Genomic DNA, 26623 nt, shown 5'->3' on the forward strand with positions numbered 1-26623 from the left:
TCTGAAACAGCCTCTGACCAGGACCCAAAACAGCTGATGGTCTGTGGTCCTCACGGAAGCTCCTGCAGCTCCTCAATGCACCTTCTTCATCCAGCTGCATCAGATTCACGCTGTTGGGTTCTCCTCCAAACACAGAGCTCACAGCTCCTCCCTTTGGTTAGGTGAGCCTCACACCTGTCAGACCAACTGAAACTGCTGCTGCGTCTCCGGGTAACAAATCCATACAGCTTTTAGGAGGAAGGTGGTTTATATGCATACTTCAGTTCCATAGGAATGAATGCATTCACACTGCACGTCTGCAGCTGCGTTCGTGTGGACGTCTGCAGCTGCGCCCCCGTGCACGTCTGCAGCTGCGCTCGTGTGGACGTCTGCATCTGCGCTCGTGTGGACGTTTGCAGTTGCGCTTGTGTGCACGTCTGCTGCTGCGCTCGCGTGCACGTCTGCAGCTGCGCTCGCATGCACATCTGCAGCTGCGCTTGTGTGGACGTTTGCAGTTGCGCTTGTGTGCACGTCTGCAGCTGCGCTCGCGTGCACGTCTGCAACTGCGCCCCCGTGCACGTCTGCAGCTGCGCTCGCGTGCACGTCTGCAGCTGCGCTTGTGTGGACGTTTGCAGTTGCGCTTGTGTGCACGTCTGCAGCTGCGCTCGCGTGCACGTCTGCACCGGTTGGAGCTGCTCCTCACCTCACTGCAGGACTTTGAGGAGAAGCTCCATCAAACTCCGCCCCTCCTGTTTCCACCAAATTGTAGCAGGAAGTGACATTTTCAATCCTTTAACCGTTGTTTTTATTTTGAAGGGTCATTTTCCTGCATCGTTGTTGCATTTAAAGGAAAACGACACCTACAGAAAACTCTTTCACGTGTTTTTGTGATCAGTGGTTCCTTTGAAGGGACTTTGGGTCGCTGTCAGAAACCAACTTTGGATCATGTTGGATGTGATCCGCATCCGAAGAAAAGACGTTCACGCCTTTCTCATTTACCTTCTGTGTTTCTGAACGCTTGGAGGGTTAAGGCCCAAAGACGTGACGTTGTTTTCAGGAACCGTCCATCAATCTGAGCGAGTTTTTCAGATCAGGAGCATCTGCAGAAAAAGAAAAACTAATCTGGAAGTTCAAATGGAATGGATGAGGAGAACCTGCAGTCAGGTATTCATCTCCTGAAAACCATCTGATGCCCCCCCCCCCCCACCCCCCGCATGCTTCAGTGAAAGAAGAATCAGAGAAGAGCTGGTATGTTCATGTTTGTATTTTTGCATCATTTTCACAAAACATGTACGGGGGGGGGGGGGGGTCTTTCAAAAGAATGAGGTATTTGTGCATCAAGCAGCCTAAAAGGTCAGGACTTTTATTTTGAAAAACCCGTCCGTGTTTGAAGATGCACCGCCGTTTACAGAGAAGATACGGACGCCACATCCTAAATAATCTGACCAATGTCAAACACAGAGGGGGGAGGGGCTAAGAGGGGGACAGGAAGGAGAAGGTGGGGGGGGTATGGACATGCATTGTGCTGAAGAACCTGCAGCTGTGGCCCCTGGAGGGGGGGGCTCACAGAAAGTCCCCCTGAGAATGAGCATAGGATGAAAGTGGGGAGGGGGGAGGCTGATGACACTCAGATGGCTATCTGGGGGGGGGGGTCTTTCAGCTGTTTCGGAAAAGTGCATATGAAAATTCAACCCCCCCTCAAAGAAGGAACAGCACAGGTGTCATTGTGGTGTGTGTGTCTCTGGAGGAGTGTGTGTTCATAAATACAGCAAATAATAATAATCAGAATGAAAAAGGAAAACTCCACAAACTTTATATTATTTCTCATTTCCAGAATGAACAAACAATAAATTAAACGTTAAAATGTTCATGCCGACCACGGGGGGAGGGGGGGTCTTCCGGTCACAAGTCCAAAGAGGCTCCGTGTGGGGGGGGGGGCAGCAGACCATGCTGTGCACATTTATGAGGCTCTCTGACACAGAGGTTACACTCTGGGGGGGGGCACAGGCCGTACACAACACTGACCAAGCAGTCTGTCTAAACAGGGGGGGCTTTTTACGTCCAAGACGCCACAGGACTTGTACCTGGGTAGGAGGGGGGGGGGTCAGAGCAAATCAACAAAGGGGTCATCCCGGGAGACGGCATCACCCCGCCCTCTTCTTCATGTATGAGTCCAGGGGGCGGGGTCATCTGAGCCCCCGTCTTCCCCCAGCCGCGGTCTCTAACTGTCTGTGGGGAGGGGCTCTCCACGCCCTACACGTTGCGCCTGTGTCCCCGGCGGACGGCGTGGACCGCGTGTCAGGACACCTCGATGATCTCCATGCTCCCGGAGAAGCTGGACTGCTTCCCGATCTTCCCCAGCTCGTCTCTGGACCGACTCTCAGAGATGCTCTCCTCGAACTCCATCTGGCAGCTGCGCCGCTTGAACTGCTTGTCGGAGCCGCCGCCAGCTACGGGCTGCACGTCCCGGTGGTCCCGCGCCGCCGCCGGCTTGTCTCGGAGGCGCGCGCTTTCGCTGCATCCGAACGCCACATACGTAGAACTGCTGCCGAACCTCAGCGCCGCATCGTCTCCTGTCCCCTCCCCCAGCTCCATGTCTCGGCCCCCGGCCTCCTCTGCTCCAAAGTGCCAGGGGGCGTCAGTGGTGGGGGTGACCGGAGTCACGGGGGTGGTGGCCTGGACCGTGTCTCTGTGTTTGGTCCACATGGCGCCGGAGCCCAGCGTGGGGAGGGAGGGCAAAGCCAGGAGCAGCGTACCCTTCAGGGTCTCCTCCCTGCCGGGGGGGCCGTGCTCCAGCAGCAAGCTCAGGGACTGAGGGGGGGGCGTGGGAGGTGAGTGGGCCGGAGAACCGCTGTGCTTGTTTCTCCTTCTAGGTCTGGATGAGGTGGTCCCGGACCGGTGGACTCCTTCACTCCCGCTGACGCCCAAACCTGGCGAGGGGAAGGGGGAGTCGCAGGAGCCGGGGCTGTCGGGGACGGGGGACTGCGAGCACACGTCGCTGGCCGCTCCCGGGCTGTCCAGCTTGCAGAGCTTGGGGACGTCCTCCGAGTGGCTGGGGGCGGGGCCCCGGCTGGGGGAGTACACGGACTTGATGTCCAGGGAGAAGGAGCGCTTCAGCCGGTTGGTGTCCATGATCCTCTCCGCCGACAGGTGCAGGCCGTTGAAGCCCTGCTGCAGGGAGGCGGGGGACGGCAGCTTGGCCTCTGGCCGCATGTGAGGCTCCGCCCCCAACGTGTCGCAGGTGCTGTGATGACCGTTGACCTCCGTGCCGGCGGGCCCCCCCTTGACCTCCGAGCCGTGGCGGCTCTCGGCCGCCTTGTCCTCAGCGGTCAGCGCCTGGAGGAACCGGAGGCCCTTCTCGAACTCCAGCAGCTGGCCCAGGAAGTTGAAGTTGGGGGAAATGGACGGCCGTCTGTCCTTCACGAACCTGCAGGGAGGGGGGGACAAGTACAGTCAACGCAAGCAAGAAGAGGCGGGTCATCGGGATGCTTAAGCCTGGCTGGGGGGTTACCTGTAGGCATCGTCTGACGACAGGCCCATCGTCTTCATGATGTACGCGATGGCGATGGTCGCTGAGCGCGAGATTCCCGCCAGACAGTGAACGATGACTCGGCAGTTTGAAACTTTGGCTTTTTCTGTCGAGACGGAAACCCAGAATGAGAACTGAAGTCCGCAGGTCTGACCTGAGAGCGGACCGCCTCCCCCCGTCACACAGCGTTGGCGGTCTCCCCCCTCCCCCCGTCACTGCCGGATCTCACCCCCCTCCCCCCGTCACACGTCGTCGGCGGGTCTCACCGATGAACTCGTTGGTCTTGTCCAGCCACGGCAGCAGCTTCTCGCAGTAGTTGTCGTTCACCGGGATGCGCATGAAGTGGCTCTCGCTGATGAAGTCCGGCTTGGGACAGGTGTTGCTGGCGTTCAGAACAAAGGTGATTCCGTTCTGCGCCATCAGATCCTACAGACAGAAGGAGAGGAGTTTAGCCCACCCGTCAGGGAACAGGGGCCCCTCCCAGGTCAGGTGTCAGAAATCCAGACGGCGTCCTTCTCCATCACTAACCGGCCCGTTTACGACGCTGTCCGTCAAAATCAGGTCACTTCACATGGTTTAAGCCCCACCCACTACGGTAAAGCCAATGATACCTTGTTGAGTACATCCTTTTGGGAGCCCAGGTAGAGGTGTGGCAGGATGCGGGTGGGTCCCACATTGGCCACAGGTAAGCAGGGCTGGGACAGGCTCATGGGTAAGGCGGGGGCGGGTTTCCCCTCACACAGGCCGGGGAAGCAGGACGAGAAGGCCGCAAACCCTCCTGTGAGCACAGAAAAATGAGAGTTTGAACCTCCAACCGCACAGCGGACAGACGCTGCTCAGACGGGGGGGCTTCAATGTGGGTCACAGGAGTAAAACCAGTTCAGGAAAGGCTGGGTGGGCAGGAATGCAGAGCTGGCCCTTTAAGAGGCAGGCGGCTCCCATTTTGGCGTGTGTGTGTGTGTGTGTGTGTGTGTGTGCGGCTCTGTTTCCTGCATGAGCTCATGTCCTGTAGCGGTGCATTGCGTCAGGCCGGGGGAATGAGAGAGGCCACAGGTGCAGGGCCAGAACAGAGGCCCTCTGACATCCCCCTGACAACCGTGCACACGCACGCACACACAGACACACACACACGCATGTAACCCCCCCACACACAAACACATAGTTGGAAGGAACACTTTTAATTTTGTAAAGAAAACCCACACTCTCATTACTCTGCAGCCTGTGGTTGTGTAACTACAGGGAGGGGACGTTTAAGGGATGAGGTATCAGTGCGTGTGCACACGCGTGTGTTTATGCCTGTGTGTGTGAGTGCACGTTTGTCTGTGTTTACATATAGGTGTGCGCATTTGTGCGTGTGTTTACATGTGTGTACGTCTGTGTGTGTGTTTAAATGTGTGTATTTATAAGTGTGTGTGTGTGTGTGTGTGGCCTGGTCAAACTGACAACACTTCCTTCGGGAACCTTGACCCTAGAGGAGATTAGGCTCTAATCTAAGCTCTGCTCTGCTTGAGCCAATCTGGGACGGAGCACCTGAAGACACACGGGGAGAACCAGGACGGCCCCCTAGCAGCCGACCCACGCACACACATGCACACACACAAAAACCCCGTCAAACGGGTTCCTCCACAGAAGCAGATGATCAGCAGCTCTGTAACTGTACTGTCGCTTTAAGAGCAGACTGAAAAACGCAGCCTGTTTCCAGCTATTAATGGCAGAGCGATGACATCACTGCTCCAGAGTGGGAGGGGCCGAACGACTGAGCTGGTAGCAGCATGGATCCCAAACGTACTGACGGTCCTGCTGCAGGTTTTCCGGACTGAAGCTCACTTCCTGTTCGGCCTCTGGCGTCACCGGGAACGCCAGCACAGAGGAGTTCCTCCAGATGAAGTCCAACCGCCTGCTGACACGGTAAATACGTGTCATCTTTGTGACAGAAGGAGCCCCCCCCTCCAGCAGCCACCTCCCCCTCCATGGGAGAACATTGTTAGAGAGCGGCGTTTGTTCCCGAGTCCACAGCTGACCCCGCCTCCTGCTGAGCGAGCGTCTCCGAGTCGGAGGTCAGACACTGGGGCACAGGAATGAAAGCGTCGTGGCCCCGCCCCCATAGGGCTGCGCCATTACATCAGCAATTTTCCTGAACGCCTTCCTTGTTGTCGCACGGCAGGTGTCGGCGTGCTGCACTCACACACCTGGACCTGCCCTCTTCCTGTGGTTACCATGACGACGGGGAAAGGAACTGCAGGCTCCGACGGGAAAACGGAGAACAAACCCGGATCCGACCAGAACCCCAGGAGGAGAGGGCACTTCCTGCCTTCTTCATCATCTGCTCCTCTTCCTCTCTGTCTAAGACTCTCTTTGTGGGGGAGAACCCCCCCCTCCTTCTTTCGGTTGCTCAGATCCGATTTAAGATGGGGGGGTTCACCGTGAACACCTGCTTGTTAATGAGCTGTTGGTGCGCCCCCCACAACACCTCATGGGGGGGCTTCAGCCCCTCTGAGGCTTTCAGTCGCCCTCTTTAGCGCCTGGTAAAGGGGGGGGGGGGGGGGCATTGATCTGCCTGAGTGGCCCCCCTGCACCCCTCTGTGGTTCATTTCAGAGGAGACATGACGCCACCCCCATGCCCCCCCCCCCCCACTATGAGGGTAACATTTGCATCTCAATGTAAACCCCCCCACCCAGCCACCATGACATCATCGCACACATGTCCCTCTCTTTCTCCCGACACACAAAAGGCCTGGCAGTGGTGGGGGGGTCCATCAGCAGAGGGAGGGGTGGCGGAGCATTCATCGGCATGAGCTCATCGTTTCATGTTTTCATGATAAACCTGCTGACGTTACGTTGTTTACTGTCAGCAGGACGCCGCTCTGATCAGCTGATGCTAACCCTAACCCTACCCCCCCCCCCCGTTTGAGCGCGGCTCAGTACCGGCGACAATCAGGCACACGCACCTCTACAGGAGCACCTGCGCAGAAGCATCCGTGCACGCGCGCAGACATGCATGCGCAGACGCATGCTTCCATGGAGGAGCGCAGGAACAGCTGCTCCTAGGCTGCACTTTTTGTGGACTTTGTCAGACTCCTTACTCCTCCGTGTGGGGAGGTGTTTGCAGCCCCCCCCCCCCCCCCAGCACTGATAACATCCTCTCCGTTCTGCGGGGGGGGGGGGGGGGGCACTGGGAGCAAAAAGCCAGCAGCAGCAGAAGAAAGAGCCTTTGTGAGGTTTTACATCTCAATGAGTCCAGAGGCTGAGGGAGCGTGAGCTCCGTGTCATTCTGCAGGTCACGCTTTCATTCGCCTTTTCTCTCCTCCTCATCCTCATGATGTCATCCTCCTGACCCCCCCTCTGTAAACACACTGTGTCCACAGGAGCCCGGTGTCGGTTCCTGAAACCGTTCGGCAGTAAATCCTCAAACTCGCCTCAGAGCTGAACGCCGTGCAGGAAGCAGCGAGTTCTCCTCCCTCCCACACCTGAACGGCAGCATCCTTTCATCCCCCCCCTCCCTCCCTCATCCACACACCTCACCTCCTGCAGGAGCATACACACCTCGAAGTTCTCTCCCCTCCTTCATCCGGCGGACCCTGATCTTCAGCCTCATGTCTGTGTCCTGCAGGTCCGGCCAAAAGCAGTCCTCTGCGGGGGCGATCACCACATTCAGAGGCATTCCCCGGAGCAAGACCCCCCCACGCGCAGGTACAACGGCTGCCTCCTCCAAAAACAGAATGGACCCAGAGAAAAGGAGGTGCTGCCTCCACAGGAGCAGAGCCTGGGAGCCCACAGAAGTCCACTCAGGTGAAAGGAGCGCTCCTCTGAGCAACGAGGAGCAAATCTCTGCTCCTCACGTCGACGTCCGCCGTGACAAACGCATTCCAGTCCAGATCCGGAGAACTTCTGTGAGGACGTCTTCTCCTCAGAGACCGAAAGTGAGGAAAGTGACTCGATCACCGAGCGTCTGTGCTGCTCTGAGCGCGCTCCGTGTCTGCCAGTCCTCCCCCAGCACAGACACGCGCTCCCATTGGCTCAGCCCCGGCCTGCACCCGCCCTCCCCTCGCCTCCTCCTCCCTGCACGGAGATGACAGCGCTGCGCCGTTTCCTCCAGCTCCGGGGCTGAATGAGCTCACTCTGTGCTCAGCCCCCGCCCGCCCTGCTCCCTCCCTCCGTCATAGCTCATGTCTGAGGCACGTAACCACATTCCTTACTCACCAAACAAATATGCAGCCGCCTCAGGGGCCGGGCTGTGGAGCCCCTGCCGGGGAGCACCGAGGCAGCACAAGCATGACTCCCCAGCGGTGAAAGGCAGAGGAGAAGAAGAGACCCGGCCTTCATGGCAGACATGTCAGAAAAGGCTTCAGTCAGTCTGACAAATTCCAGAGAGATGACGACGTAAACCTCAAAGACGGGAAGCGTTCCAGCATGGTTCTCCACTCCGTCTCTGGCTGAGACGGTCCTCTGAATCCGGGTCAGACGGACCTCCAGCTCATGAAGTCACACACTGCATTTGCCAAACAGCCAAACAAGGCGTCTGATGGAGGGAGGCAGCTGCACTGAGCTCATCTGCTGATCACACCGGGGGGAGGAGAGCCTCATGGCAGCCTCTGAGCATCCATGAGCCAGCAAAGAACCCACACAGGGGTTCAGGTTTTTGGGATGAACGAGGCTAAAATAACGTGTTGGTGTCAGACGACGGATCCATTCATTCACACAACAACAACAATGATTATTTGAACACTTTTCCCTCTCAAACTCTCAAAGTTAGAAAAATAAGTGCAGGCTTATAGAATGGAAACAAAGACTGAACAATTCTGTACAGGAGCGACAGATTGATTGACGAGGTCAACAGCCAATCAGGATGCAGAACACAGAATGTCTTTATAAAGCATGCAAAGGTGCGAGGGAACGCCGCGGCTTTATCCTGCCTTTCTTCCCTCATCAGAAGCCAAAGCGCTCCGCAGTCCCGAGTCCCGAACGTGCTGGCAGGCAGAGCTGGACTATTCCGATCAAAGGGGTTGACCGCTCCACCATTGTGTCCTGCTGGCGTCCATGAAAGAAAACTGGGAAAAGATCCTTCAGTTTTCATCTTCTGCTGGTTTCTTGAAGCTTTTACCAACAGCCCCCCCCCCCCCATCTTCTGTCATCTGCAGCCCCCCCGCCCCCCATCAGCAGGAGATGTTAATTAGAGGAGAACAGTCAAAGGCCTGAATGTGACAACCAGGACTTCTGCACACGTGTGGCTTGCTGTGACAGAAATAGATGGCCCCCACCCCCCACAGAAAAAGCTTCACCCTTCTATTAGGAGCACGGTTTGTTACTGGGACAACATACAGTTTACACACAACAGCAAACACCAGAGCAGCAGAGAGAAACACGTGTGATGACACCATGGGGGGGGGTAGATATTCAGAGAGCAGCATCTGAGTACCCCCCCCCCCCCCTCCCCAAACACACTATAAACCACCATAAAGCAGATGTTTAGGAGATTTCTAAGTTGTTTCAATCTGGTTTCTCTAAGGACACTCCAGAGACGACAGGATCAGATGCTGCCGATCCCGGACTCGCCACGAACGCATCAGACGCCGACTTCAGCCGTGTCCGACTTATGAGCTTGTTTACATCCTGCACTCCTGTTACACTCCAAGCGGCTCCAGTAACCTCCCAGTGTCGCCTTTCCCAGCAGGTCAACACGCCGTCAGATGAACAACAATGCAACCTCGTTCAGTACCTCATCCTGCAGCAAAGCCGGTATTCTACACACATGTATGTAGAGGGAACATGTAGAGTACACACCATAAAAGGGATAAAAAAAACGTACATTTAAAGGATTAAAGACATCACATTTCCTGGGAATGACCACATTAAAGTATTTATTGTTAATATTTTATCATCAGGGTCGTTTATTAGAAGGACGGGTTCCTCTTCCTGCTGAGGCAGGCAGCGACAGGACAGTCATGCTACACTGCAGATCATCTGTCAACATCTCACAGGAAAGGAAGACGTCATCCTCTGGAAAGGTTGCATTAGAGTGCATCGCTTCGTGTGTGTGTGTGTGTGTGTGTGTGCGTGGCTTCAAATGTAGGACGGTTCTACAACCATTTACCCCAACACACAGAAGTCTTTTGATATATTTTTGTGTATCGATGTGCTTTTCTTTGTTTATTTTGTGTTAGAGTGTACGTCTGTGTGTGTGTCTGTGTGTACTTCTGTGTGTACGTCTGTGTGTACTTCTGTGTGTACTTCTGTGTGTATTGACGGTTTCGTCTGTCATGTGTAAAAGGCAGTTGGTTATTCCAGTGACGTAACCCTTCCAGCAGAAGCAGCTGTCATGCCTGTTGGATGAGGTCTTCACTGGGAATGGGGGGGCGAGGGGGGGGCAGGACAGTGGAGTTATTGATTGCTAATGAAAAGTTTGGAGTCACCAAACAGGATCCGTTATATTTTTTTTTATGGTAGTTGTGAGAAAACCGCATTTAGATCCCAGATAAATGGTCTCAGTTATACAAGTAGTTGTGTGTGTGTGTGTGTGTGTGTGTGTGTGTGGGGGGGGGGGTCCAGATAGAGGTGGGTGTCCGTTGTTGGCACAGAAAAAGGAACAAAAGCTTCTGCTATCACCAGGACAGGGCCCTGGAGAACGCCACGTGTTATTGTGTGGAGAACGACGGTTGTTGAGTTGAAACAGGAAACCATGTCAACCTGGTGTTGGAGTCTCCAGACGGTGAGGAAAAGCCTGACACTGGGTCAAACGCTGCGTTCAGGTCCGTCAGGACGAGTTCGGACCGCCGGCACTGAGGCGACTCGTCTGCGTTACATTTTTATGATTTCAATTCTTGTGGGATAAAAAATCATTTTTTTGTTGCATTAAAATAAATGTTTTTAACAACAAACTGCTGGTTTGACTGTAGACTGACAGTCGTTTATTAAAGTCTCTTAGTGATGCTTTATCAGGAATAGTTTTGCCTTTTTATTGCAATGATTACTGCAACAGTTTCTGCAATGCAGATATTATGCAATGCAAGAACGAGAGGATCCAGTATTTAGTTTAAACATCTGAGGAACAAATCCACCTTTTCTGTCCCTCAAATGCAGACGAAGGGAAGAAAGGAAAGTTTCCACGAGGAAATCTGGTTTGCACCGAAACTGCAAAAAAATAAACGTCTGTGTGTGTGTTTGTGTGTGCTTGTGCATGTGTGTGCATATGTGTGTGTGTGTTATCATCTGTGTGACATCCAGAAGGCAGCAGTGACATCACTCCATCAGCACAGAGGAACAATAGAAACCAAATGACGCCATGCAATGAAAGGAACTGAACAAGCTGCCCCCCCCCCCAATCTAAACACAAAACACACACAAGCACGTCCCGACACTCCACATTAGTATAAATAAATTCTCCCATGGCGTCTTCATTTCACCCTGGGGAGCGCCGATGTTCCTTTATCAGAAACAGGAAGTGGTTACACAACAGAGGAGGAAGTGGCCTCGGCGCTGACCCGCCTTTATCTCTGGACCTGTGCACCTATCCGGGACTGTCGGCGCGTTCATGTTTGTGTGCAGATGAGATGGGGATACCGGGAAGACAAAGAATGCTCACATTCTGCTGCATTCCTCATTCCAAAGTCCTTTCAATTTAGCCTGTTGCCGTGGCAACAGAAAATCTCCTCCTTTATCTGGAAGCTGCTGTGGTCCAGGAGGGTCGGCTCAAAGTTTCTACGGTCAGTGAGTGTTTCCAGTACAGAGGGATCCAACTGCCGGGAAGGAAAGGCTTCCCTGGAAAAGGAAATGTTGCTTCTGGAGAAATAGTTTGTGTCCAGACAGATTCTCAAACCCAGAATCTGCTAATATTTCTTGAATCAAAGCTCCAGAAGACACGTAAACAAAGGAAGTGGCGCTGCAGCACGCCAGAGATAACTGCATCAAAGACGGCTCAGCCATAAACAGGAATCTGCCATTGTTCCAGGGAATGATGCCATGTGGGCCGTCCCGGCACGACGGGAATGCAGTGGATGCAGGCAGGAGAACCGATTCTCCCTTCCTCTCTGCCTTTCTGGAAATGCCCCCCCCCCCGCATGCGTTTCAGAGCGATCAGCAGAGAGGTTCTGGCGGCACAGAAGCGCGGGAGCCTGGGGGGAAGTTGGGGGTGCTGACGGGGGTGAACGGGACCCGGGCCGGCTTAGCTCCACTGCCTCGGCTCCTGTTGACCCGGCGTGTTGACGCTGCCTTGGTGACGGCTTCAACACGCTATTTTTATCCTCCGCCGGACCAGAGAATGAAAGCGGGTCGATTACAGGAACCAGAGAAGACATTACCCCCCCATCTCCCCTTACAAGCAGCATTTAGGCCAATTCCCTCATTAACATTTTCAGATTTTTCTTCCAGTCCGGTCGTCGGTCCAGTTTGTCTTTCTTCAGAACCGGAAGAACGACAGAAAATCCTTCAGTTCTGGTGTCACTAAGCAAGAACAGCAGCAGCTGTGAGGCCCGGACTGATCTGGGAGAAGATGTCCTTCTCCTCCTTTGCATGGTTGAGAACACACGAGTGTGTGTTCACGTGTGTGTGCGTGTTCATGTGTGTGTGTGTGTGTGCACGTGTGTGTGTTCTCAAGGCTCTTCTGGAGCGACAAGAGCAGCAGAAAACAGAGGAGGAAGATCACGTAATGCAAGAAACATGTAACCGGCACCCCCACACACGCACACACGCACGCACACACACACACAAGCAGATCTGCTGAGATCTACCTTCGGGAGCCTGAATAAAGCAGCTCAGGTCCGACACCAGTTTATCTCTGCGTCGCCCCGAGCGAGACGTTCAGAACCGCCTCCTTTGACCTTCGTGCTCTTTAGAGCAGCTGAGGGCGGGGCCTTTGTGCCTTTGTGTATCAGAGCATCAGGGCTGCTGGCGCCAGATGTGATGACCACAGGAGTCAAAGCCTAAAAATAGAGGTCTGTTCTCAGCACCACAAAACAGAAGAGGAGGAGGAGGAGGAGGAGCAACGGGAGGAGGGCAGAGGAGAGAGTGGAGGGAGGTGGAGGGAGGCGGGGTCATTGAGAAATAATATGCCAGGCCTCCCCAGGGAGGATGAGCTCACCTCTGAACACAGGCTCCCTTTGAATGAAATCATTGATCTGCTGGAACTCCCCAGAGGGTGGATGTAGGGGGCGGGGCTTAAAGAGCAGGTACACGCTGACATCATTCCCTCATTCAATCGGTTGATGCACAGCAAATAGGAAATGGCGTAGACTTATAGAGCGCTTTCTACCAAAGCGCTTTACAGTCACACACACATTCACACACTGATGGCAGCTTTTTTTCTACTTATTGCTTCTGAAACCTGAAACTGACCATGAACCCATCGCCACGTCTGAGTGGCGTCCTCCGATCCTTCCATCCTCTGAAAGGCGGCGACACCTCTAATCTGACAAAAAACACCGGCAGATGGCGCTGCGGGAGATTAGCAGCAATCGTTCACATCTGCAAACTACACACACAGACACACACTCCAGTGTTGCTGTTGTGTCAGAGTTGGTCCACACAAAGCAGTCTTTCATCTTCGTCTGTGTGTTATCAAAGCTCTCATCATCATCATCATCATCTCTTCAATCATAAACAGCTCTTTTCTCCGTCCGTCACCTCCCACTTTATCCTGACGGCGTCCTGCTTTCATCTGCCTGCACCCCCCGCCCTTCGACCTGTTTCATGTCAGAACTACATCCTCTGCAGAAAACAATCAATTCCTCTCATTGAAAACCCGATTATCCAATCAGAAAAAGGGGCGGAGCCCAGGGGTGGACTTACCTTTGAGCAAAAGTAAAGGTAAATACTGGGCTTGGAATTTTGGAATTTTTATTTTTTTAAATCATCGTTGGGATCTTTAATGAGTCTTTGCTTTGAGTCATTTGGACTTCAGGGCCACCGTAGAAAAGACAGAAGACCCTCGTTTTTTTCTAGTCTTCACAAACGAGGGTCACAAACGAGCACATTCAATAAACTCATCGATTCTTCAAGATCAAGTATATAAAATAAATGTAACATATAGATGGGACTTCAGTTTTTAGATGTTGAACATAACATTTGGATTTGAAGAAGTTACTTAGCAGACGTTTGACCCCACAGTAAGGGTCTTTCCTGCCGAGGGCCCCGGGTTCCTGTCCACCTGGGGCCCCCAAACTGCTAAGTCCGCCCCTGGCTCAGCCTCTTTCATCTGAGCAAAGCTGTCAGCCTTCAATAACTTGTTGAATCGAGACAAGTCCAAGGGAAGCCTCTGATGGATCAATAGAAGTCGATGAAGACGCTCATCTGCTCTTCATCTCCTCAAACATCAGAAACTCTTCAGAATCCTGAGGAGCTCCAGAATCTGCTGCATCAGAGGGACGTTTTTCTGAAACCACGTCCATGAAACTCTCAGAGACTCTGATCCAGAACCCATGAAATGCTTTGCAGTGATGGCAGGAGAGCGTGCACAACAGGCATGCGCACGTGAGGCTGTAAATAAATCTGTCATGTAAGCAGTCGTCAGTTCTGATCTGCATCATAAAAACCAGCAGCGAAGAAACCAGAAGCTTTCTGGTGATTTTAGTAATCCTGACTGGGATTAGCAGTCACATCGGTGGGTGGACATAATCCCATGTTTTTTATTGTTTTGTGCCATAGTCAGTTATGAATGTGGTCAGACGGATTAAACCATCTGAAACAGCAGATTTCCTCTTCAAATGAATGATCAATTCAAACGTGTGCAGCGTCCATTCACGCCATGGTGACACAAACGCTGAAAAGCAGCTCCACTGACCTCAATTATGCACCCAAACAACAGCCACATCATTGGCCGAGCCCGTTTGGAGCATTTCTGCCAGTGTCGTCATGGAAACAGCAGAGCCGTGGAAACAAAGATGGAGGTGGGAGCGTGTGCTCCCGCCATGAGGAGCAAGCCGTCATTCACACTCATTAGTGTGAATATAAACGCTGAGGAGAAGTATCCCGACTGCGTGTGCACGTGTGTGTGCACGTGTGTACGTGTTTGCAGCAGGATGACACCCCCCCTGCCAAACGCTCAGCACAGCACTGCAGCACATTTGAGGTTCTTCAGTTTAATCCTCTGCATCCATGAGCGACTCGTGAAAAAAGGCTCCTCTGGCTGCAGGAGGAGGAGAAAAATGAGGAGGAGAAACCGAAGCTCAGCGAATGCCGCTCCCCCGCTGGCGTCAGGGAAGCAGACATTCCTCTCCACCACACGTTTGGGACATGTTCATAAGCTCAAGGGGGGTCCTGCCCCTTAATGAGCTGCAGAACCCCCCCATCTGAGGGGATGTTATGTCTGAGCTTAGCAGTGAGTTTCAGAGGATTTCAGGAGCATCGTGAGGCTCCGGGACGGAGGTGAAGCCCTGCTGAGGAGCTGCATCCCCTCAGAGTTCAGAGTAGATGAAACCCCTCAGACAAAACCATGCACGTGCTGCTGGGATGCTCAACAGGGACACCTGCTGGCTGCTCTGTGTAACAGCAACAACACACCTGCTGTCAGTGTGTGTGTGTGTGTGTGAGTGAGTGAGGGGGAGGGGGGGTTCACTCATACCCACCTGTGAGTAAGGAGACTTTGTGGAAGGTTCCCTCCAGCTTTCCCATGAGAATGTGCAAAAATCCATCTTTGGACAGGTGACCCGCTTCTTTGGAGCTCTGGTCGTAAACCACCACTTCCTGCTTCCTGCCCAGCTCCACCTACGGGAGAGAGAGGAGGTCAGCACAGGGAAGGAGGAGGAACACGCAGGAGTATGGGTGCTAGAAAAAAAAATCGATTTGGCAATGTATCGCGTTAGTTGTATCGATTCTAAATGCTGATGATATTTATTGAATTATGTCTGACTCTTGTTTTCCACTTCAACCTCCAACCACTAGTTGGCAGCAGAGAACATGGAGCCTCTTTGAGCAGCTCTACTCTGCACAAAACAACAGGAAGCTTGTTTCGCTGTTATGAGACATGAAGTACTTAGTTTTTGCTTGGGATGGGTAGCTCTGTTGGTAAGGTGAGAGGATACCATGCAGGAATCCAGGGTTCGACTCCAGGAGGGGAATGAACAATGGTACTGGGGCAATTACCACATCAATGGCGAGCAATTACCATCACCCAGTGAGGGCCCCTAGGCAAGACCCTTAACGCTACTGCGGTGAGCTGCAGCTCACCCCTCCCCCAGGGGATGGGTCAAATGTGGAGGAGAATTTCCCCATTGCGGGATAAATAAAGTATCAATTATTTTTATTATTATTACACCAAACAGAAACTCTGAGCCATGTTGCTGCTAGTAACATATAAAAACGGGGATTGCGGTGCTTCGTAGCTCACTGCAGCTGCACAGCGGCTAATCGGCTGATGCCCTGAGCATTAACCAATGCTATCAGCAAAGCGGGCCACAGTTCTGCAGAACCTCCCATCAATAGATTCTAGTTCAGCGACCTGACGGATCAGAGTGATGAGAACAACGCTCTGAAGAAATGCCGACATCGTGGCGAGGAGCGTTAGTTTACTTCCCCGTGTGAGAAAGCGTAGCTGCAGCGGTGCAGATGTGTAAACAAAGCATCTTTGTCACATTAAGGAACTTCATTCTTCTTCATTCTGTCATGCTGCCTCATCATCATCACTTTATTGTTCCTGGAAAGAATCAGTGCCCCCCCCCCCCCTTTATTTTTGAAGCACCATTCAGGCTCCTGAACCGTTTAAAAATAATGGAGAAGCTACATTAAGCAATGCTGAAAATAAACTTTATTTCCCCAATCCTACTTTTACAACCTTACTGCTTAAGACGCATTCATTCTGTTTTTTTGTTCTTATACTGAAATATGTTTTGAGGTTTAAATCAGACAATGTTGACTTTTCCCTTTCTATTATCTAGGTTACCAAAATAAAAGAAGATGAAATCGCCTGGATAGAAGCAACTTCTATATGAGAAACAGTTGCAGTGCTCAACATTGTGATCATTAAATAAACTGAATTTGAGAATTTTATTACAATAAAAGACGTATTAAAATTATGAATATCTTATAAAAAAATAGTACAACATCATGATACGTATCGTATCAGCAGATCCACCCCCCCCCCAACGCAGGAGATGCACTGCAACAAGGAGGCAACACACCGGACTGAGGGCCGGAGCCTGACGACACACACGCAACAAATGCCTATTTACAACAACACACACACGCACACAAAAAACATGCACATCCACATGCATGTGTGTATATGCACACACACCCAAACACAACAAACATACACACACGAACGCACAAACATACACATACGCAACGGACTGCACTGCATCTGAGAGATGGAGACTGACGGCGCACACACTGGCACAAATACAATGCGTGCACACACGTGCGCGCACACAGCTGTTCATTGTGCGGATGAAGCTCCGCAGACGGATCTGCTGGTTGGAACGTTCCGACATCGATCTCAGCAGAACCCAAACAGTCGCTCTGAAGGAAGGTTACTTCTTAGAACCAACACGAAGGATGCTGCTGGTTGTCATGGTAACCGTTCCTAATGACAGTTGTCAAGGTGGAGGCTGAGGGGCGTCAGGTGACAGCGTTCATGTCAGACTCTGACAAAGCATCTGGTTTGAGCGCAGACTGAGCATGTGCGGGAGGCGTTCTCAGTCCACCCGGCTGTGCTGCGTGTTGTCAGGCAGGCTTCAGTCACATGACCAGGAGGCAGCACACGCTGCAGCTATGAATCACCGCATCACTGAAACGTCAGCGGTCAGGGAGGGGGGAGGAGCCACTGCAGGTGTGATGGAGGAACGCAGAGGAAAAGCAAAAGACAAAGGGCTGACGGCGGAAACGGAAAGAGGAGATGAGGGCAGGAGGAGGACAGCTCCTCTCTGAAAGACGCTCCACGCCAGGAGCGTCCAGGTCCAGAGGACGGCAGGCATGTCGGATCATTTCAAACTCTCAGAACAAACAGAACCCAATTCAAAAAACAAAATATTCCTTTGGTCCAACAACTCTTTGAGTTTAATTAGACGTTTGATTTAACCTTTGCTGACCCAGAGTAACTCTGTCTAATAATCCTAATGGGATTACTTCTATTTTGGGAATCTGATCTAAATACCTGCAGATTAGGGCTCTTAGGAGAACGTACGTGCACACATGCACACTCCTGCAGCTCAGAGCCCACTCTGTTGGTGAAGTTTGGTTTACATCAGCAGGAAAATCAGATAAGTGATGAATCTTATTCCACCCTCATGCTTTAGAGCGTGAATGAAGATGCATGCATGCGTCTGCATGCGTCTATGCCCGTGCAGCGGCGTCTGCCCGCCAACACGCAGCCTGTGTTGGTGACCGAGCAGCACGACAGGGAAGTGAGGGTGGGGTCAGTGGTCAGGCTGCAGGAGTGGCACAGATCCTCCCGCAGCGCTGCAGAGCCAGGAGCCGGAACAACAGACGCCACAGACGCAGTCGAGGTCACCGATGGTCAATCCAGTGATGGGAGGGGCTAGAAAGAGACCGGCAGGCGGAGCGCCAGGCTCCTGCAAGGCTCCAGGACATCACAGCTGCATCACACCGGAGAGATGCTGACAGGAGACGCGCAGCAGTGCAGATTATGGCCGAGTTAAAGCCAAACACAGATGTATGCTGGGAAAATACTGCTGACTAATCACATCCATGAGTCCCATCACTAAATCATGATTTGGTTCCATCCGCTCTGGAAGATTCTGCTTTTCATGAACGGATGCTGCATCGGTCAGGTTTATACAGTCAGACCTGCTGTGAAAGGAGACAAAAGAACAACCGCTTCAGACGGAAACAACCCTAAAATACTAATTAGCATGAGACCGTCTTCATGTCAGCACCATCATTTCCTGATCAGTGACGCCGTTGGCGTGTGTGGCGTGTTTTCTCTCTGGCTTTAGAAATAACCACGGAAGCCAAGACGATAAAAGGACGTATCGCTATAAACCTCAGCAGAAGCTTCAGAAGACAACAGGAAGGAGAACACGGAAGATGGTCAGCAGGTCAGTGCTGAGTGGGCGGAGCTTCTGCGTGGTACACAACATTAGCATATACACCTTTAAAATGGCTGCCGCCCCCCCCCCCAACTCTACACCTCCAAGAGAAAAACTACAAAAGACCACAAAGTGTGTGTGTGTACAAGTGTGTGTGTGTACAGGTGTGTGTGTGTACAGGTGTGTGTGTGTGTGTACATGTGTGTACAGGTGTGTGTGTACACAAGTGTATATGTGTGTACAGGTGTGTGTGTTTGTGTGTGTGTACAGGTGTGTGTGTGTGTGTGTGTGGGTGTGCAGGTGTGTGTGTACACCAGTGTGTGTGTGTGTACAGGTGTGTGTGTGAACTCAGCAGTGATCTTATCAAATGTGGTCACAACAATCCTCCTCACCTGCTGCTAAACAAACACGCTAAACGGTATTTCTGTCCGCGCTGAAGGTGGCGTCTCTAAAGCCAATGACCTCATCAAATCAAACATGCAGACTTTTCTGATCTGGAAAAACCGCTGCCGGCTGCAGCAGAAGTCCTTGGCGGAGGGAAAACGATGCATTAAAGTCAGCTGGGAAAATTCCGATGACTGATCACAGTCATGACTCCCACGTCAGCTGACGTCCCAGCTCTGCGGCTTCTGCCTGGGCTTTTATTTTGAAAGCTCCTCGCTGACTGAAAATGTCTGTGGAGCTGGAACAGAAACATCTGAGGCGGAACCACACACACAAAAAGTTTATCCAAATCACACAGGAAATCCCAGCATGCACCTGTGTTTTTGGTGGATCCAACAGCTGCTTGGTGCTGGATCCACGACTTTTAAAAATTTTTCTACAGCTAGTGAACTACAATCAGCCTTCACTCCTCATCTGTGACACAGCCGTTGCTATGGTAACTCAGAGGTTGCTGGGTTAGGACTTTTTTTGGGTAACTTTGGGTACTTTATTTGAAAAAAAAATTTGAAGAAAAGAAAATAAAATACCAAAAAGGAAAAACACAGTGAGAATTATGAAAGCGATGCATTTATTATTACATACCATTAACAGACGTGCTCAGTAAGGTAGAAATACCCGTCTAGATGTGCTGCTGTTCCTATTCTACACCTACAGGCAGCTGAAGGCATCACAGCCGTTTGGTCGGAGCTCCGACGTTCTGCCGTTTGCAGCAGAACATTTCACCAAACCGCGTTTGTTCTCAGACGTTCTAGAGGATTCGTCTCGCACTGATGACCTCATCTTTCTGAGGTTTCAGCGGCTTTCCGGTTCTCTGAGAACGCGTGTTCAAACAAGCTTCACATGATCTGAATCAAACTCAGAAACTCATCCAGACGTATCGTTCTAACGTGAGTCCAAACAGGAAGTTCCCGGGTTCTTCGCAGCAACGTTTCCTGTTGAAGCTTCAGCAAACGCCGCCTGCTCGCCGCTTCCATCACGACGGCGGGGATTATCCCGGATTACGCTGAGGAAGCAGTCGCCCAGCCTGCAGACGGTCAGAGCGGCAGCAGCCAGGCCCGTGCTGCCCCCCCACCAGCAAACGGCCTGCAGCCCCCCCCTTTGGAGCTCTCTGACCCACATTCACAGCGAATTCAGAGGCATAGAACAGGACGCCGCGCTCGCCTGGGACGTTCTTTCAGCCCCCAGTGAGGAGCACCTTAGCGCCTGGGGGGGGGCATTAGTTCTCAATGGGATGCCTAAAGAAAGGAATGGGGGGGGGGGGGGGGCTGGAAGCTGCTCCTTTTTCTCAAAAAAGGAGCAGCTTGTGTGTGTGTGTGGGGGGGGGGTTGAGGGGGGGTGATGGTTGACTCCAAACCCAAACCCACACAGCTCGTTTGCACGTGCACAACCAGCAGCGTCCCCCACACTGAAGATGATGTCATGCTTAGCCAATCACAAAAGAGGCTGGGCCACTAAGCTCCGCCCCTCCTGGCCTGTCAGCTCCGGCTTTAGCCAGCATTACCCATAAGCCTTATCCTCTTTACAGGGGGGATAATAACAAACCAGCCATGGGGGGAAGGGGGGCATGGACCAGAAAGTAAATGAATAAGCAGTCATGAGGGGTGGGAGGGGGCACAGTGAAAACATCTGCCCGGGCACAAGCCCCGCCCCCGCAGGCGTTTTCCTCATTCTAAGGTTAACGTCCCCCCCCATCCACGGCAGCAGAACCAGAAAGGAGCCCGTCTAAAACGTCGCAGCAACATCAACCAGCCGCTCCTCAGGACGGCTGCACGGTTGCCATGGAGACGGACTACAAAAGCAGAAGTCTCACCTGCAGCTCTGCATCACCAGGACTGGATTCCAGCAGCTCAGACAAGAACCTGAAAGGTGTCTCAAACAGCAGGCAGAAAACGTTTCCCAGCTTCATCACAGGAGGAAGGTCAACCCCCCCAGCACGTCCCCCCTCCCCGTCTCACACACACTAAAAGCACAGGAGCCTGTGAGGTTCAGGTGGACAGCCACGGAAACAAAATGCATTTTTTTCAGAGAAAACAAAGGGATCTGGTTTCAGAGGCGCTGATGAGCAGCAGAACAGAAATCCTGAAACCAAATTTACCCCCCAGGTCCGACACAAGCCCGGACAGGCGGAGCCGGGGCCGGTGCAGAACGGCAGAGGCCGTGACCTGGGAAACCCTGAGCTGCCTGCGTGTCAGCGTTTGAGCATCAGGAAGCAGAACAACCTCCGTCTGAGATTAGAAACTCCAATCTGAAAGCAACCTGAACCAGTTTCACCTGTTCAGACACGCAGCGCCGTCATGGAACCAGAACGCCACCGCCAGAGAGCGGCCTAACCCAAACTCACAACGACACATCCTGCTCCTCCTCTGAGGCCGCAGACCTCCTGCAAAGATCTCTAGTCTGGAGCTGAGGAGAAAAGCGGCAAAAAGCAGGTTTCAGGTGTTCAACCGAAGGCATGAAACCGTTTCACTCTCTGATGAATCAACATCTTTCTGCTCAAAATCCGGAAACCTCTCACATGAACATCTTTAGAGGAGGAGGAGGCGGCTCACCTTCACCTTGCCGTTGGGCTGCAGCAGCTCGGTGACGGACACCTTGTCCTGCTGCAGGCGCCTCTTCACCAGCTTGGAGCAGCAGACGTTGACGGCGCCCTGAACGTGCGACGCGTTGAACTCGGAGAAGGTCCGGCTGTCAATCACCAGCAAACGGACGGTTCCTCTTTGGATGAGGCTCGCCAGGCGCTTGATGTCCATGGAGCTGCGCTTGTGGGGCCCCTTCTGCCCAGCCATGCTGGGGGGGGCGGGTCAGGAAGAGGATGAAGAGGAGCAAAGGAGAGGAGAGGGAGGTGTGGAGCTCAGAGGAGGAGTGGGAGCAACGGAGCAGCTCCTAAAGGATCCATGGTTCCTAAGGAGAGATGGAGAACAGGTCAGGAGACAACTCAACAGAAGAGATCCGATGATCTGGAGGAGATGCTGCAGGTCGACAGGAGGGCGACATGGCGCCTTAGCCGCCGCTCATCAACTAAAAGAATCACGAAAACGCAGAAAAACAACGTTTTTAGACCGCAGCGGAACTTCGGATGTGAGGGAGCTTCACACACAAAACACGGGGGGGTCAAACGCTCATGAAGCTGTGTGTATGTGTGTGTGTGGGGGGGGGACTTGCCCATCACCTCAAATCAAACTCACACACCTCAAAAACTGGGCGGAGCCACAGACACACAAAGCAGAGCAGATCATGAAAAGGGTCGCCTACAGAGTTGGTAACCGTGAGTCATGTGACCAGTTGGGGTTTAAATGCCGCTATGTTGTTTTTCTCCCCACATTTACCCCAAAGGAGGGGGGTAAAGGAGAATGCTAGCGCAGGACTGAACGGAACCACATGCTAACCAGCCGGGACGCTAAGAGCAAAGGTGTCACATGATGAAAAGGTTGGGCCGCTGCATATTCAGATTTTATTCTATATTTTTATGACACCCCCCCATTATAAGTGTTTTATGTAAATTCTGCAGAATGACAAACATGAGGGGGGGGCAGTAATCTCTTAAGGAGACGAAGACTGGTGTCTGCAGCACGCCATTTCCTGTCTGCCATGGGAGGGGGGCACGTTAGGATGCACAGCAACAGAGCGACTCAGTCCAGGCAGAGGAGCTGGGGAGGTCACATGACACAAGCGGCGCTGCGTAACTCCTGACTGCCCAGTCGGACGGTCGTCACCTGCAGGCCGCAGCTCGCTCGTCCGACGCCAGAGAGGCGCATCCGACTGCTCTGCAGCGTCTGCAGCGTCTGCAGGCCAACGACGCAGCAGAGCTACCATCACACAGCAATGCATGCTGATCCCACTGCAGTAAAAACCCCTTAAGCTCCACCCCCCACTGACCTGCATCCAAACATCCTTCCTCTACATGGCGCCGGAACTTACCAGACGATCTGCCCGTCAGCGGTCCGGACGCCGTCCGCCGAGCCGCCTCAGAAAGCCGGAGCTCCTCCCACCTCTGATCCTGACTGCGCTGCTGAGCCCAGCATCTGACGCTGCATATGTCTAAAGCCGACCCCCCCCACCCAGAGTCTCACACTTCCTCTCCCTCCTTTCTCTACGCTCTCTATGCTGTGCAGTGAACAGGGGGGGCACAAGAGGGGGGCTCCGGTGGAGAAGAAACGATGAAGGATGAAGGAAAAGGGAAAACTAAACTACTAGGGAGCAGAAAAGGAGATGCAGAAACAAAAAAGGCCAGAAAACCAGCAGAGAGACGGACGCAGACTGGAGCAGATTTGGCTGTTGCCATAGAAACAGCCTGTCTGGAGTGATGGGGGGGGGGGGGTGTAAGAGGGAGGCGTTTCTGGTGCTGATGCAGGAGGAAAAAGCAAAAACAGACTTTTTTCTCCTGTTAGTTCTGCCAACGTTCCAGCATTGGATCAGGACTGAACTGAAGGTTCTGCAGATTCTGCAGGCTTTGCTGCACATGTTCTGCTGCACCAACAGGAACCTCAGCTTGCAGATGAATAAATGAATTCTTCTAAAATAAAGTCTGGATCTGAGGACCCGCTCAGAACTTTCATTAAGGAGAACAAACTGCAGAACATGGATTCTAACTAGAATGTCATTACAGTAAACTGGAGCTACCTTTGACTCAAAGATGCCGACTGCTTTGTTTTTGTACAGATTTCCTCCATCTAGCAGCAGAAACTGTCTGCATGTTTCAGAGGAGATCACATTTATAACCGTTCCAGTTCAGATGTTCTCCAAAAGGGAAAAACTGCCTCCAGTCTCTGGAGAAACTCCCTTTTTTAACTGCCTCTGTGTGCAAAGCTGACCCTGATAAGACGGATCTCTCTGTTACATATTAACAGGAAGCAGGAAGCAGATCTTCCCTCAAGAGGAGGAACGTTCTGACGCGGCCTGACAGGCTGAGCCATCGGCGCCGCCCCAGCCACGGAGGAGGGAAGCAACCAGGAACTGCAGGAGAACCCGCCGCTCATGCAACCCCAGCAGGTTGCTCATGACGTCAGCCGTGTCCACAGCCTTACAGCACAGGCGGGGAACCAGGCGGGGAACCAGGCGGGGAACCAGGCGGGGAACCAGGCGGGGAACCAGGCGGGGCACCAGGTGGGGCACCAGGTGGGGCACCAGGTGGGGCGCCAGGGACAGACAGCAGACTTTGGTTCTGACCACAGACACTGATGGAGTCTAAATCCCACCAGGAGGTGCTGGTCCTCCTCCCACAGACATGATGGAGGCTTCAGTCAGACCACAGATTCACTCGTCTGATACCTGCAGGCTTCTTTAAATCACAACTGAAACTTTCCTTAGAGTCTGATCATCTTTTATCTGTTCTCAGAGCTCTATCATGTTGTTTTAAGCCAAAATCTATGTATCGTTTTCTAGGACTGTGTCTGAATTCCCTCCCTACATATTATGTAGTGTATATAGTGCTATAGTGGCCTATAGGGAGCATTATATAGGGCACCATATTGTGCATATAGTGCACTATAGTGCGTTCTCCATTTTGTAGTGCTGTCTGAATCTACAATTCCAAAATCCTGTGCCCTGTACATTTCCCAGAACTTTCTGGGAAAACCAGTGTGCATAAATACTCACTAGATCTGCATCTGAACATTTTTTAACCAAATGTATTTAAATGTACTTTTTTTCGGGGTGTGCCAAAATATCGATATGGTGATATATCGCGATATTTAGTCCCGTGATTGATTCTCGATGCGTCTTCATCAAGTATTGACCTTTTATTTACGTTTGAAGACTCTGTAAAATGTTATATGAATCATCCTTTGGTTACACAATTCTTCGAGGGTCGATGGGGGGGGCGCTCGAAGCGAGATTGGCTGTCGCCAAAACGACGAAGAAGAGTACACATTCAAACAAAGATGGCAGATGGGAAAAACAAGGAGAACAGAAGAGCTGAAGCTGCATCAACAGAGCAGTGTGAGAAAGCCGTGGCTGTTGCTGGCCTGAAGCCGACACGGCCCGGCATGGATAGCTTTTTTTTCCAGGTGAAGCTACCACCGTCTTCTGGAGAGCAGGGACAACAACAAACAGGATTGCTGTTAAATGTACAAGGGGCTCTGTCCCTGCAGCGAGGTGGAGAACGAGGGATTTGGGTTTCTATTGAATGCATCAGAGCCACGCTTTGACATTCCCTCTCTGAAATACTGAAACAATGATCGCTGCACTGAACGCCCAGACCAGAGCTTTGGCTGAGATGGAAACAGCAGAAAGAGGGGCATCCCTGCCCTCAGACCACCCCCCCCCTCAAAAGGTAGATGAGCGGCGTCTTGACGCTATAAAGCCTGTGGTTCTACAGAAAGACATGAACATTTAAACATACATCACATGCAAAACGTTTTGTTCACAAAGATGTTTACTTTTAGATGCTCTTTAAGTTCATGGATTTTATCTTTGGTCATTTATTTTGAAAGCAGTTTATGTCTTAAATAACTTAAAGGAAAGTTTCTAGCTACTTGATTTTTATTTTCTGGGAGAATTTATTTTTGTTTTCACCACATTTGCACTAAATGGTGTCATTTATTTTTAACAAAGACAATATAATTTGTTCACAGAATGAATCTCTGATTTACAGCTATTATTAAATAATGCGATGGCTATGGGTTTGTTTTTCAAAAGTTAATACCAATGTGCCTGGCATCTACTGGACTTATTCATTTTGATCCTGTTTACAGCAATTATGTACTAAATAATGGCTGCTGTTCATGTTTCCTATCGTTTAAACCAAATTTTACAGATATTTCTAAAGGAAAATTGTCATTGTTTGTCAAAGACAGAGTGTTACTGATTTCAGCAATGTTACACAAAAGTCTGTTATTCATTACACCAAATAGGACACAAGTTGTTTATTATTATTGTGTTTAAAAACTAAATGGGGAAATTTTTTCCAAAAAGCAGTTTTTCAAGTTCTTCTTTCTTAAAGTTTGATATATCGTGAGTTGTTAGAGACAATATGTATAGATTATCACATATCGTGATAGTATCGTTATCGTGAACAATGTATCGCAAATCGCATCGTTAGGTACCCAGTGATTCCCAGCCCTAATTTTATTAATAAACCATCTCCGTTTCTCTCTTCAGAAGACAGTGGATTCATAAATAATCGTCACAAAACGCTCATATTAATTGGATTTTAACTTCGTGAAATCAATGACGTCATTTTCACCGTTAAAAAAACAAAAAGCAAGCATGGTGTCCGAATTGCTTTTAAAATCCAGGGCAAATTGTTTTTAGCCGTAAGGGGTTAGGGCAGGAATTCAGACATAGCCATAGTTTCTGCAGAGCGACAGGAGTTCATCAGAAATTCTCCTCTGGCTTGTGGGCGTGACTGCTGTGGCAGAATTAATCCTCCACTAATATCCCATGATCCCTTTGTTTAAAGCCTCTCCCACTAGTTTACAGCCCCTCACACCCCCACTCTAATATTAGCAAAAGAAACGGTGCATGGGTGTGTGATTGTGGCTCTGCGACAGACTGGCGACCTGTGTCCCCTGATAGGCTCCAGCCGCCGTGACCCGAAAGGGAAGAACGGCGTAAAAAATGGCGAGCGATATCAGATCAACCCATCCGTCCAGTTCTGATCCAGATTCCAGCTCAGACCAGGAAAACAAAGACGTTCATGGATCCATTGGTCTGCAGGTAGATGATCAGAAAGGGGCGGGGCAAGGATCAGAAAGGG

At 51.7% G+C, this 26623-nt stretch overlaps 1 protein-coding gene across 7 annotated transcripts in view; it reads right to left on the reverse strand.

Moving 5' to 3' along the window:
• Positions 1 to 1262: 1262 nt before the first annotated feature.
• The window catches only part of dusp8 (dual specificity phosphatase 8), a 26633-nt gene continuing 1272 nt past the window's right edge, over positions 1263 to 26623 (reverse strand). For 2 of the 7 annotated variants that reach the window (XM_023956162.1, XM_023956163.1), the window contains exons 2-7: positions 21483 to 21828; positions 15064 to 15202; positions 4120 to 4286; positions 3775 to 3934; positions 3491 to 3614; positions 1263 to 3406 (exon numbers count right to left, since the gene is read on the reverse strand). In XM_023956162.1, the coding sequence (XP_023811930.1) occupies positions 2278 to 3406; positions 3491 to 3614; positions 3775 to 3934; positions 4120 to 4286; positions 15064 to 15202; positions 21483 to 21713 (1950 nt within the window). In that variant the 5' untranslated portion in view covers positions 21714 to 21828 and the 3' untranslated portion in view covers positions 1263 to 2277. Of the gene's footprint in view, positions 3407 to 3490; positions 3615 to 3774; positions 3935 to 4119; positions 4287 to 7030; positions 7492 to 15063; positions 15203 to 21476; positions 21829 to 22845; positions 23891 to 26623 lie in introns of those variants that run through there. The other 5 variants (XM_023956159.1, XM_023956161.1, XM_023956160.1 and 2 more) reach the window with 4 other exon arrangements.

This window comes from Oryzias latipes, chromosome 6 (assembly GCF_002234675.1).
Source record: "Oryzias latipes chromosome 6, ASM223467v1".
Classification (NCBI taxonomy): domain Eukaryota; kingdom Metazoa; phylum Chordata; class Actinopteri; order Beloniformes; family Adrianichthyidae; genus Oryzias; species Oryzias latipes.